This window comes from Podarcis liolepis, assembly GCF_965112155.1.
Source record: "Podarcis liolepis genome assembly, chromosome: 5".
Lineage (NCBI taxonomy): Eukaryota > Metazoa > Chordata > Lepidosauria > Squamata > Lacertidae > Podarcis > Podarcis liolepis.
The window spans coordinates 78640679-78654234 of record NC_139556.1 but is presented as its reverse complement, the minus strand read 5'-3'; the positions used below and the strand labels follow the sequence as shown (position 1 = coordinate 78654234).

Below are 13556 nucleotides of genomic sequence, written 5' to 3'. Positions count from 1 at the left end.
GGGGGATACTGTATATAGTTTTCACTCAGGTCTGTAGATAGTTTTCACTCAGGTCCGCGGCAGTTATTTTAGGCGGGAACTCTGGGCTGTGGTGGTTACAATGTTGACAGCCGGCTGCCTATAAATACAGGCCGGCTGAGCTGTTCGCAAGTCAGTTCTATTCCAGCTTACCATAATAAAGAGCTACTTGAAGAAATCGCTGTGCCGGCTGCTATGTCAACCCACGACTTAACACTGGCGACGAGGATGGGATTGATGGACATCAGAGCACAGCCAGATGCGGCCAGCCTCTGAACTGAGCTGAATCACTGAGCTGAATCACAGAGCGAAATCACTGAGCGAAATCACTGGGCAGAACCAATTCAGAGCTGACTGTTCTGGCTAGAGCACTGTGTTCCATCCATCGCCCTTCACGCCGGCATCGGAATCATGGCTTCACTTGTGCCTCTACCGCCGTTTGCGCCAGCCTCTGAATCATGGGACTCCTACCTCGCTCGGTTCGACTGCTACCTCCAAGCCAACGAGCTGACAGCAGTATCAAAGGATCGGAAGCGGGGCCTATTCCTCAGCCTCTGTGGGCCTGAGGTGTTTGAGACGGCCCGAGCGTTGGTTGCGCCTGAAGCAGTCCAGGCAACACCATGGGACACGATCCAAGAGAAGCTCCGCAACCACTACGCACCAAAGCCGTCCAAGATTGCTGCCCGCCATGCGTTCTACCACCGGAACCAGGCAGAGGGGGAGTCAATCAACAACTACACCACCGCCCTGCGACAGGCTGCAATGCACTGTGAGTTCCGAGACTTAGACGATGCCCTGATGGATCGAATCGTCTGCGGGGTCCGGGACATCCATCTGCAACGGCGCCTCCTAGCCAAGCCAGACCTCACGCTACAGAAAGCCATTGAGGAGGCTGTGGCCTCAGAAGCTGCTGAACGCTCCGCCCAGGAGATCCGCAAGTCCAGCAGCCCGCGTCTTGCTAGGGAGCCAGTTCCGGTGCATCATGAAGAGGCCAGCAGTGAGGAGGCATCCTCCAGTGAAGACGATGACGTGCACCAGACAAAGCGGGAGCGCAGGAAGTTCCAACAGAAGTCCAAGGGCCAACCGGAATGTGCTGGCTGCGGAGGCAACCATTCCCGTGCCAAGTGTCGATTCAGAGACGCCATCTGTAGGAAGTGTTCCAGAAGGGGCCACATCGCTAAGGTCTGCCGATCGGCTCCGTCTGACACCCCCCCTTCATCGACTCGCAAGTCCAAGTCTTCACTCCAGTCTGCCAAGGAAAGTTGTTTCGCTCTCACCAACTGCCGCTGCCCGTCTGGAACCACGATTGGCCAAACCGACTCGCCTACGCGACGCAAGCTGAACGTCACGGTGCTCATTGAAGGAGCTCCATGTGACATGGAGATCGACACCGGGTCTGCCCTGTCCATCGTGTCATGGAGCACCATCAAAAGACTGGTACCCAGAGTGTCCAAAAGGCAACTCGACTCTCACCGCGTACACCTGAGAGACTACCAGGGAAACGACATTCCCGTGGTAGGCGTTGGCCGGTTCCGGATCGCCTTCAAGGATTTTTCGGGCCTGCTCCGGTTGGTGGTGGTCGAAGGTCAGCGGCCAAGCCTCCTAGGGCTAGACTGGTTTGATGCCCTCGGCCTGGAAGTCACCGGCATCAACTGCATCTCTAACGCAGAGACTGAGGGTCTGGTCAAAGACTTTGCCGAGGTTTTTGACGGCACCTTGGGCCAATATACAGGTACGCCCATCTCCTTTAGCCTTGATCCACAAGTCGCCCCCATCAAGCTAAAGCCACGCCGGGTTCCCTTTGCTCTCAAGGCTAAGGTGGACGAACAACTGGACAAACTGATCGCCCAAGGAGTTTTGGAGCCGGTTGACCACGCAAAGTGGGAAACCCCCATCGTCACGCCTGTCAAGCCAGATGGGTCGGTGAGAATCTGCGCTGACTACAAGTGCACGATCAACAAGGCACTTCAGCAGCACGCTTATCCGGTTCCTGTTGTCCAACACCTGCTGCATTCCCTGGGTGAGGGTAAGGTCTTCGCTAAGCTGGACCTTGCCCAAGCCTATCAACAACTGCCAGTCGATGATGCCACTGCTGAAGCCCAGACGATCGTCACCCACCGGGGGGCATTCCGTTGCCGCCGGTTGCAGTTCGGGGTGAGTGTGGCTCCTGGCATCTTCCAAAGCCTTATGGAGCGTCTCCTGCAAGGGCTTCCGGGCGTGGTACCATATTTTGATGACGTCTTGGTGTCTGCAGACTCACACCAGCAGCTGTTCGAGCGCCTCCGTGCCGTGCTGACCAGGTTCCAGGAGGCCGGGCTCAAGGTAAAGAGGGAGAAGTGCCAGATCGCCGTTCCACAGGTAGAGTTCCTGGGCTATCTTATCGATGCCTCCGGTCTTCATCCAACCACATCCAAGATCCGCGCTATCCAGCAGGCCCCCACCCCAAAGAACAAAACGGAGTTGCAGGCATTCCTGGGGCTGCTGAACTTTTATAACATGTTCCTGCCCCACAAAGCCACAGTGGCTGAGCCTCTTCACCGACTCCTTAGCACTAAGACGCCTTGGGCCTGGGGTCATCGGGAGACGGCGGCCTTCAACGCGGTCAAGGCTCTCCTTTCTTCAGACAGTGTGCTGGTACAGTACAGTGAATCCAGGCCGCTGGTCCTTGCCTGCGACGCCTCACCTTTTGGCATCGGTGCTGTCCTTAGTCACCGTTTTCCAGATGGAAGAGAAGCACCGCTCGCCTACTTTTCCAGGACACTATCTCCGACGGAACGGAATTACAGCCAGCTCGACAAGGAGGCATTGGCACTTGTGGCTGGAGTGAAGAGGTTCCATGAATACCTCTATGGCAGGACTTTTGACCTCATCACTGACCACAAGCCACTCCTGGGCCTCCTCGCCGGTGATCGTCCAACTCCACCGGTCCTCTCACCACGCATGCTGCGATGGACTGTTTTCCTGGCTGCCTACCACTACCGGCTCATCCATCGCCCGGGGAAATCGATGGGCCATGCCGACGCCCTCAGCCGTTGCCCTCTTCCAGCATTTGTGGAAGACCCGGCTCCAGCTTCATCGCTCCTTCTGATTGAGGATCTTCCGGCAGCGCCTGTATCGGCTGCCACTGTGGCCTCCGCATCTGCCCAGGATCGCACCATCAGCCGGGTGCTCAACTGGGTGTGGAGGGGGTGGCCACAAGGGCCTTTTGCATCGGAGTCCCAGCCCTTCGCAACCAGACAACATGAACTCTCAGCTCATCGCGGCTGCCTGCTGTGGGGAGACCGCGTCGTGATTCCCCAGGGACTCCGTCAGCGCGTCCTGGAGGCTCTGCACGTTGGCCACCCGGGAATTGTCAAAATGAAGGCGTTGGCTCGGTGTTACGTCTGGTGGCCTAATATGGACGATGCCATCACTGCCTGGGTGTCCGCCTGTCAAGCGTGCCAGGAGTCGAGGCCTGCACCACCGGCAGCTAAGGGACACACCTGGGAGACGCCAAAGACACCCTGGTCGAGGGTGCACATCGATCTGGCTGGCCCCTTTCACGGCCGGACCTTTATGGTAGTGGTGGACGCCTATTCCAAATGGCTGGAGGTCGCCCTGATGCCCTCCACCACTACCGAAGCTGTCATCCGGGTGCTGCGAGGCCTGTTTGCAACGCATGGGTGTCCTGATGTCCTTGTCTCGGACAACGGACCGCAGTTCACGTCAGGCACGTTTGAGCGGTATCTTTTGGGACTGGGCATCCGCCATGCCCTAACGGCACCCTTTCATCCATCCAGCAACGGGCAAGCGGAAAGAATGGTGCGCTCGACAAAAGAGGCACTGGCGCGCCTGGACCGGGGAGACTGGCATGAGCGGGTCGCCGAATACTTGTTCGTGCAACACATCACCCCTCATGCGGCCACAGGGAGGAGTCCTGCTGAACTGCTTATGGGCCGCCGCCTCAGGTCACCGCTCGACCGGCTACACCCAGACTTTGCCGTGGCTGAACCCCCAGGCTGTGCCAACGCACCACGGTCATTTGTCCCAGGAAACCAGGTCTTTGCCCGGAACTATGTGGGGGACATCCCTTGGGTGCCAGCCACAGTAGTGGGAGTCACTGGACCTCGCTCGTACCAGGTGGCACTCGAAGACGGACGCTTGTGGCGACGGCACATAGACCAGCTTAGGCGCAGGGTTGGGGACTTGGACACTACCGAGGTGCCCCCAACTGCGCTTGCGGCTCCAGAAGAGACACGTACAGATGGCGAGGCCCCACCTACACCTCCCTCGCAAACTGCCAGCGTGGAGCCGAACCAAGCCGTTTCAGAACAGACTCAGACCACTCCACTTGCGGAGGCTCCACTCACAGCAGCGGATCCAGGGGAGTTGGTTCCAACGCCACCTAGGGTCGCACCACAGCCTCAGCGAGAACTGTGTGGCCCTCCGGACTTGGCTACCAGTCCCCGGCGGTCTGGCAGAGTTTCCAAGCGCCCAACTTATTTAAAGGACTATGTTGTTGGACAGGTATCACTGTTGGTCTAAATATGGGAAATGTAACCGATATGCTTTTGTGCTTAATTGAACCATTACGTGTAGTGCTGTATATAAGGAAACCATTACGATTGTAACTAACGCCTTATCTCGGTGGGGAGGGGTGTTATGTAGTGTAGTTTCACCCTGGGCCAACAGGGGGATACTGTATATAGTTTTCACTCAGGTCTGTAGATAGTTTTCACTCAGGTCCGCGGCAGTTATTTTAGGCGGGAACTCTGGGCTGTGGTGGTTACAATGTTGACAGCCGGCTGCCTATAAATACAGGCCGGCTGAGCTGTTCGCAAGTCAGTTCTATTCCAGCTTACCATAATAAAGAGCTACTTGAAGAAATCGCTGTGCCGGCTGCTATGTCAACCCACGACTTAACAGGCGTAGCCAAAATTTATGCTGGGGGGACACACAACTGAGCTCTGCAAAGCGATTGGTCAGTTAGTTATGTATTTTTGTTTATTTACTTGACTGCCTTTGGTGCCCAAAACAGCTAACAACCAAGAAAGGAGATCAAATCAATTCTGGCCAGCGGTGTTGCCCTGTTGAGGTCAATGGGGCTTGTTGCTGTTGTTTAGTCGTTTAGTCGTGTCCGACTCTTTGTGACCCCATGGACCAAAGCACGCCAGGCACTTCTGTCTTCCACTGCCTCCCGCAGTTTGGTCAAATCTTTGTCCATGGAGTTTTCTTGGCAGGGATACTGGAATGGCTTGCTGGTTCCTCCTCCAGGTGGATCACGTTTGGTCAAAACTCTCCACTATAACCTGTCCATCTTGGGTGCCCTGCTCGGCATAGTTCATAGCTTCTCTGATTTATTCAAGTCCCTTCACTATGGCAAGAAGTGTGCATGCACACGAAAGCTCATACCAAGAACTAACTTAGTTGGTCTTTAAGGTGCTACTGGAAGGAATTTTTTTATTTTGACTATGGCAAGGCAGTGATCCATGAAGGGGCAATGGGGCTTGTTGTTGTTGTTTAGTTGTCCCAACTAAATAGGATTAGGAATGCTGCCCAAATGAACCATAAGTGACTCCTTTACCGTTACATGCTTTTATGTTTGTGTGAGACAGACAGACACGAACACTTTTTTATACATATAAAAAGTGTGTGTATATACATATGTTGTAAACAAAAATCTGCCCTTTTTCCCTTATGGGGTATCCAAGAGCCGATATAGAGTCCTTACATAGGTTCCTTATTGGTAGGGGAAAATAACAGAGGCCAACCAGAGAATATTGAGAAGCAAAGCAGCTAGTAAGCCTAATCTTTATTGATCTGTTGCAACAGGTTGCTCCCCTCACACGCAGGAAAGGAGGAACCGAGAACAATGGCACGCAAGGCCTTATATGGACTTTTGAAATTGCCACCCTGTAGATCAAGACCACCCCCAGAAACATCATACATACATCACAGAAGGGGTGTAACCTAAGACCCCCCCCCCATACATCAAACCTACATCACAGAAAAGGCGGTCTGAAACAGAAATTTGAATGTTGTTTTTCTCCTGTCATTGTTTATGTCCTGTCTGGCAGGTTACTTGATTGGATTGCCTGGGGAGCCTGGCCAGTCTTTTGTAATGATAAATACTTAGTTCCTGGGCCATGTCACAGGCTCACACTCCATTCAAACACAGACATACCCTTAAGACATTGAAGGAAAAGACAATGGGGAGGCTTTTCCATTTTCATTTGACCTTGCAGAGAAAACATTTGGTCAGTTTGGGACAGTGTGGGAATCAAAAATGGTTCCAGGTCGGTTTTCCTGTGCTTATCTATGTATTTGATTGGTTGGTACACTTATGAACATTTAACATATAGCTAAGACCTCAATATTCCTATCAGACACACTTGTGGATTATCATTGTATATTGAAAAAACATGCACACAACTACAACACTCATCAGATTTCCATGCCAAATATAACATATTCAACACAACCGGGCATGCTATGAGAAGCAGTAACTCAAGCGCCTTAGCAAAAGAAAAGTAAAAGACGCAGATGGCGCGAAATCCATCCTTCGGCAATTACTTAGTCACGTGCGTTCCTTATTATGCTTTCAGGGCGCATGCTCTTTTGGTTCCGGAAACCCGAGCTGCCCCGCCCCCATAACCATCCTTCCCGGCCTGCTTCATTGGACGCGCGGAAGCGAGTGACGGGTAAGAGAAGCCATTCGGCAGCGGGCGTTCTAGGTCGGCCCGCCCAGCTTCTTCGCGGATTGGGAGCTGCGGCTTCTCGCTTTAACAGGGTTGGCTGACTGTGGAAGCTCTGAGGCGGATGTGCAGGTTCTTCACCCGGCGACGTTCGCGTGGCGGGCTTTTTCGGTCCTCTCGCTGTTGCGGGGCGTTGCCAGAGCGGCTTTTAGGAGTCCGGCGGCCGTGTCATGGCTTGGAGGTTCATGAGGTGGGGTTTTTTGTGGGGGGGGGCGCGGGTCCCCGAGGGCCTAGGCAGGGAAGAATTATAAATGGTACGAAGCGGGAAGGGGAGGGGGGGTCTTCCCGCGTCCATTCCCGCGTCCATTCCCTGAAAGGAGGCCTTGACTTGAAGGGGCTGCAATTCCCAGCCGTTTCTGCCTCCGCCTCCCCTGCCGCTTTTGCACTAGGCCTCTCGGGTTATGGGGCCGGGACCGGTCGTGGTCCTTCTGCCTCTTTAGGCAGGACTTGCCCTGCTGGTTGGGGACCGGTGGAGAAGCTCTTCGGCTGCCTGGCGGGCTGTTGGGAGCGGTGCCTTGTGCTGCGGTCTCAGCCTGTAATTTGGTTTTGCATTATTGTTATTATTATTATTAAATTATTATTTAATAATAATATTGCTAATCAGGGCAATAAATATTTCAAAAATGCTAACAAGCGTCCAAGAGCCGCCTTCCCCCTAAAAAAGAAGAAAAAGGAAGAAAATGAATTTGGTTAAGTGCTGTGTTACTAAGCTAGGGTAAAGGAAAGGTCTGTGTCACAGAAACTTAACCTCGACCAATATATGTGCGCAAGGATGGTGTTTCCCGGGACTCTGTTTATATCATCAAGGACTTTGTTCTCATTCCTGGCCCTTGCATTTCCGGTTTAATCCACCTCTTCGCTCTGGCCTAATAATTTCTTTCTTTCTCACATTTCTTCTTCAAGTACAGTACACAGGAGCCAACTCCTAGGGGCCATGGTCCCTTTGCTCCCCCAATAAAATATTTGAGAGGGTTGCCCCCCCCAAGTTGGTGGACCTTGCCATTCAAATGGGGTGTGTGAGCCGCATCATGTGGTCAGTAATATGGGGTAGTGCTTACCTGCCGCCCCCCAATATTTTATTCAACTTGGCACCCTTGCCCAAGTATGTTTTAGCCCCCCCTTCCGTATCAGTTTGGTGCTGCACCAACTACAGTGGTGCCCCGCAAGACGAATGCCTCACAAGACAAAAAACTCGCTAGACGAAAGGTTTTTCCGTTCGCGATTTGCCTCGCAAGACGAATTTCCCCTATGGGCTTGCTTCGCAAGACGAAAACGTCTCGCGACTTTTTTTCTTTGACTAAAAACAAAGACATGTTTTGTTTATAAAGTTAATTTATTTTCCCTTAAATTTTTGAACTGCTCTTTACAGTATGTGTGACTTTAAAGAGCAGTTAATAAACTGTTGTTGTACCAAATTTGGCTTTGTTTGGACTTTTTTTGACCATAGGAACGCATTAATTGATTTTCAATGCATTCCTATGGGATTTCGTGCTTCGCAAGACGAAAAATTCGCTAGACAACAAAAATTGCGGAACGAATTAATTTCGTCTTGCGGGGCACCACTGTACATCTTGGAAGTAACATTGATTCAGCGCTGACAGGCCCATTTCTTCATACCTGTGTTTGCCCTAATTGCTTATAAAAGCAGGATGTGTGTAGTTTGATTTTCAGAACATGAGAGGGAGGAAACCCTTCATCACACTCTTGGCACTTACCTTCTTATAGCTGCTGCTACTCTATCATCCAGTGTATTTCTCCCAAGTGTGCTTCTTGGTATCAACACTCAGCTGAGGAGAAAAGTGTTTACTGCACATATGCACACCCCTTTTGCTTTAAAAAGAATTGCGACCCACATTTTATACTGAATTGGGATAGAATATCTTTGTCATGTCTAGTTTGGTCTGTATAGTAGAATTAAGGCATTCAGAAAGGGGATCATAAGCATAGAATAGTGTAATTTCTGCAAAGAGTCACCATTTCTAGTAACAAACTTATTTGGTCTCACAGTCCCAAGATTATTGTCTAATGTGGAACATATTATATTCCTTTCTTTGAACTCATCATTCTTTCAGTACTGTCTTGAAGTACCGTATTTTTCGGCCCATAGGGCGCACCTAGTCCCCCCCCCCCCGGCGCGGGGCTGGGGCGGGGGAAGCCCAAGCTTCCCTCGACCCCAGCCCCCAGAACAGGCAGCTCTCCACAAGCTGTGGGAGGGCTGCGCGAAGTCGCGCAGCTCTCCCACGGCTTGCGGAGAGCTTCCTGAAGCCTGGAGAGCGAGAGGGGTCGGTGCGCACTGACCCCTCTCGCTCTCCAGGCTTCAGCGAAAGCCTGCATTCGCTCCATAGGACGCACACACATTTCCCCTTCATTTTTGGAGGGGGAAAAGTGCGTCCTATAGGGCGAAAAATGCGGTAGGTTTTTTAACATTTTTGTTCCATAAATGGGTAGCACATGGCGAGAGAGATTTGCCTAAGGTCTACACGTTTTGAATTCATAACTGATTGGAAGTTTGATGGGTAGGTTAATTGCTAGTGGGTTGGCTAACTGTTGACAAGTTTACCTTGTTGAGACAGTAGTAGCGATGGTTATCTGAACTGTTTGTGCTAAAGGTTTCTTTGTGTTCTGTTTAATTTGTGTTCTCCCCACATTTGGGGGTGGGGTGGGGGGAGACTTTGAACTCAGACACTTTCTCCCACATGTGTGCATGTGAGGGGGAGATTCCCCCCCCCTTTTTGAATTGCTTAAAAAGTGCCAACTTCAAAGATGTCAAACAAAGATTGCAGTATTGGTTGTTAAACGTGTACAAACCAAAGGTAGCTAAACGTTGCTAAAAATGTACAAACCAAAAGGTAGTACAGATTAAACAACAAAATGTTACAGTGTGCAGCTCCTGGTCAGGGTATTGGCCTCTCCATATCCCCTTCTTAATTCCTCACCCTGCAACAGCCAGTCATTTGGGGTAGGTTGAAATAGATTTAAGCCTAATCCCAGCTGAATCAAAACATTTCTCCAGCAATGTCTTTGAGCAGCTTTCATTTCTGCCCATGAAGGTATTTCAAAAGAGCTCATATGTGTGAACTAGGAAGTGACCTATCAATTGAACACCCTGCCTCCAATAACAAACAATTCCAAATGAAGTTCTTTAAAAATTCTTTCCCCCCCCCCCAGCAATTTTGAATGGGAATTGGATCCTGATATATATGGAGATCGGCATTACAATGCTTTTACTCGAGAATTTTATCCCAGCCTAGAAGACCTTATGGGATCAGATGCTACTATGGTGACTGAAGAAGATACGGATTCAGCTATCTTATTTGGAACTCTGAGAGGCAATGTGGTTGGATTGCGGTATTATACAGGAGTGGTAAGTACAGGAGGAATACAAATTAGTAACTGAGAACTAGATTGCTTGAAAGGAAAAACTAGGTATGTTATATAAATTCTAGATAACCAGGTTGTTTGTACTCCCATTAATGAGCAGAGGCGACTGAAGCATTAAGTAATTTGCACTTTAATTGTAATTCCGAGGTGGGGGGTAATTCAGGGATGGCTAAGCTTTGACAATGTAGTGCCCATCAAAGGTTGTTGGACTCACAAATCCCATCATCCCTGACCATTAGCCATTACTTGTGAATAGGATTATGTAGGAAAGAGGAAGAGTGATGGCACCGATGGGGGTATTTATATTGTTTGCCTTTTAAATAGCCCCACTCCTGTTTTACATGTGAACTGGGCAAATCCAAATTTAAAGTATGATTGCAAGTAGTCACATCATATGATGGGTTAAGGCTGTAAATAGATGTTCTTAATAGTGGTGCCTTGATTAGGGAATTCCCCTCTGTCTCAAATTCAGTTGAGGTGAGGTAATTAAATTTCTATAGCACCCTTCATCTGTAGATTGCAGGGTGGTTTGTAATATAAAAATCTTCAAGGTGGAACTTATTTTTTTGTGTATAACTTCATCCAGAGCTGTTCACTGAGCCTATTCTACAACAGATTCGGACCTTACTCTACTTCTGCGAGGTGACTGGTATTGCAAGCAAGATCCACACTTCCACTGTGTGTGTATCTTATATCAGATTCCCAATGTGTTAATTGTACAAAGAAGTGTATTTCTTTAAGTTGAAGCATTGTAGCATATTATAATGTTCCAACTTTGATTATACACTTGGGTACTGAGGCTAAAGACTGCTCTGAAGTTTAATGTACCTGAAATGTTGAGGGAAATCCTCAATCCTTCTTTAGCTTATATATAGAATGTTTCTAGTACTGTAAAAACTTCCTGTTAGAACAAGGGCTTTTGCATTTTTCTCCAAAATGAATTGAACAGTTTCCACCTTCACTTCAAGTCAGGCTGTCATATTCCAATTCTTTTGCAACGTTAAAGAAATTTCAGCTGCTCTCTGAGCAATGGCATATGGACGATTTTATTACTTTGAAATTTCATTGTGTTTAATATTACTGTAAAAAACATTGGAAGCAAAAAATATATGGTGTAAAGGTAAAACTGCCTTAACAGTGTTTTAAAGATATTTTGGTTGTATTTTGTATTTTGTGTATTTTATTGTGTATTTTCTACATTTTAAATAACGTGAAGGCTAATTTTGCAGGTCAATAATAATGAAATGGTTGCACTCCAGAGAGAGCCTAACAACGCATATGACAAGAATGCTGTAAAAGTAAATAATGCGAATGGAGACCAGGTAGGCCACATCAAAAAAGAGCTGGCAGCATCATTGGCATACATCATGGACAACAAGTTGGCAGTGGTGGAAGGGTAAGTATGTAAATGTAGGGCTATTTCCCCTGTTGTTTTCTTGAACAGCAGTCCATTGGTAGTAGTTAGTAAAAATAAATGTTTGCTACTGTTTACATGATGTGAATCATTCTGATTGTGCCACTAAAACTAGTTTCTAATAAATAAAGTGGGATATCTGGAAGTAGAATCACAATTTACAGGAAGCAAACTATATAAACTAAGAAGTCTCAGTATCTGATTGCTGGTTGTGCTGGTGGCTTATGTTGAACAGGTATAGTATAGTGTAAACAAACTCGCAAACATGAAGTGGTTTACTGAATCTGTCACAGATTGATAAGTTCATTGAGGTTTAGAACTGAGACCAGATATATAAGTAATAGTTATTCTACTATCTCTTGAAGCATTGCAGAATTAAGGTTAGGTTTTAAAGACCAAGGTTTTCCCTACCTTTGAATTTAATTAATTTTTGCCACTGAATTTCCATACTTTTTTGAAGCGTACTACTAACAAGCCGACAAAGGTCCCTATAGTTAAAGCCATGGTTTTCCCAGTAGTGATGTATGGAAGTGAGAACTGGACCATAAAGAAAGCTGATCACCAAAGAATCAATGCTTTTGAATTATGGTGCTGGAGGAGACTTTTGAGGGTCCCATGGACTGCAAGAAGATCAAACCTCTCCATTCTTAAGGAAATCAGCCCTGAGTGCTCACTGGAAGGACACATCCTGAAGCTGAGGCTCCAATACTTTGGCCACCTGATGAGAAGAGAAGACTCCCTGGAAAAGACCCTGGTGTTGGGAAAGATGAAGGGTGCAAGAAGAAGGGGACGACAGAGGATGAGATGGTTGGACCGTGTTCTCGAAGCTACGAACATGAGTCTGACCAAACAGCGGGAGGCAGTGGAAGACAGGAGTGCCTGGCGTACTCTGGTCCATGGGGTCATGAAGAGTTGGACACGACTAAACAACAACAACACTAACATATTGATTCTGCAGTAGTATTGTATGTGTAAATAGTAGAAACAGGTGGTTCGCTTAATTCTCTCCGCTCTTAAAATCAGCACCCCCCTTACCCCTTCATTCCCTTTCCATTGCATTCTAGGCTCCTTTTATAGTTCATTTTAGGATTGTGGTAGTTATAGGTAAAACTAGATCTGATGAGGCTGAGATTCAAATTCCACCCAAGTATGATGCTTACTTGGCAACTTTGGTCAGTGTCTCAGTCGAACATACCCTCACACGTTTGTTGTGAAGATAAAAAACCCCCAGCTATTTGTGTGCACTTTATGCTGTCCCAGTGTTTTGGTTTTTTAAAAGGAAGGGCAGGGTATAAATGTAATAATGTAATGTTTTTCCTTTTGTCTAGGGTTGTTCCTTCTGGAGCAAAGAATACTTTCACTATGCCAGTACAGTTGAGTTTTTGGGGGAAAGCAGAAAATAAGCAAGCGGTTCTTGATCGACTAAAAATGCAGGGCTTTAAATTAGCTCCTCCAGGAAAAAGTAAGTTAAATAAATATTTTATACATATACTTAATAGAAATTCCTTTAATCAAAACATGAAGCATTTCTTAGCTTATTAAACTTCTCTTCTTTTGGATCACATCAATCTCTGTAAATATAAAGCAGTTTTGGTCTACTGATGATGGGAGAGCATTTGCAGTCATTGATTAGTCCCCCCCCCCTTCCTCTTTTAAAAATGATACTCAGTTTCAGAATTTAGCGTTGGGACTAGCAAGAAATATGGCAAAGCTGGAAGAAGTTACAGTGCTCCGGTCCATGCTGCTGTACAAATGACAACTGAACAGGTACAATGCATGTTTGTTGTTAGAATTTGAGTTGCTGAATGTACTTTAGAACTTTAAACTCTCCTTTTAATAGGAGTAGAGCTTTGGGGTATATTACCTCGTCTAACTTCTCTGTACAATTCTAGCTCAAGACTGAATTTGACAAACTCTTTGAAGATCTGAAGGAAGATGATAAAACACGTGAAGTAGAAGCAGCAAAGGTAATATATCCAGCATGTCACATTGATAGTGTGTTAGTGCAC

At 47.9% G+C, this 13556-nt stretch overlaps 2 protein-coding genes across 2 annotated transcripts in view; both read left to right on the top strand.

Moving 5' to 3' along the window:
- The window catches only part of CP (ceruloplasmin), a 174932-nt gene that overhangs the window by 58982 nt on the left and 102394 nt on the right, over positions 1-13556 (top strand). The gene's annotated exons all lie outside the window — the stretch shown is intronic.
- The window catches only part of HLTF (helicase like transcription factor), a 29261-nt gene continuing 22356 nt past the window's right edge, over positions 6652-13556 (top strand). Inside the window, exons 1-6 of the mRNA XM_083504002.1 lie at positions 6652-6942; positions 9921-10116; positions 11363-11529; positions 12876-13009; positions 13217-13314; positions 13440-13514. Coding sequence (XP_083360128.1) covers positions 6923-6942; positions 9921-10116; positions 11363-11529; positions 12876-13009; positions 13217-13314; positions 13440-13514 — 690 coding nt within the window. The 5' untranslated portion in view covers positions 6652-6922. The remainder of the gene's footprint in view (positions 6943-9920; positions 10117-11362; positions 11530-12875; positions 13010-13216; positions 13315-13439; positions 13515-13556) is intronic.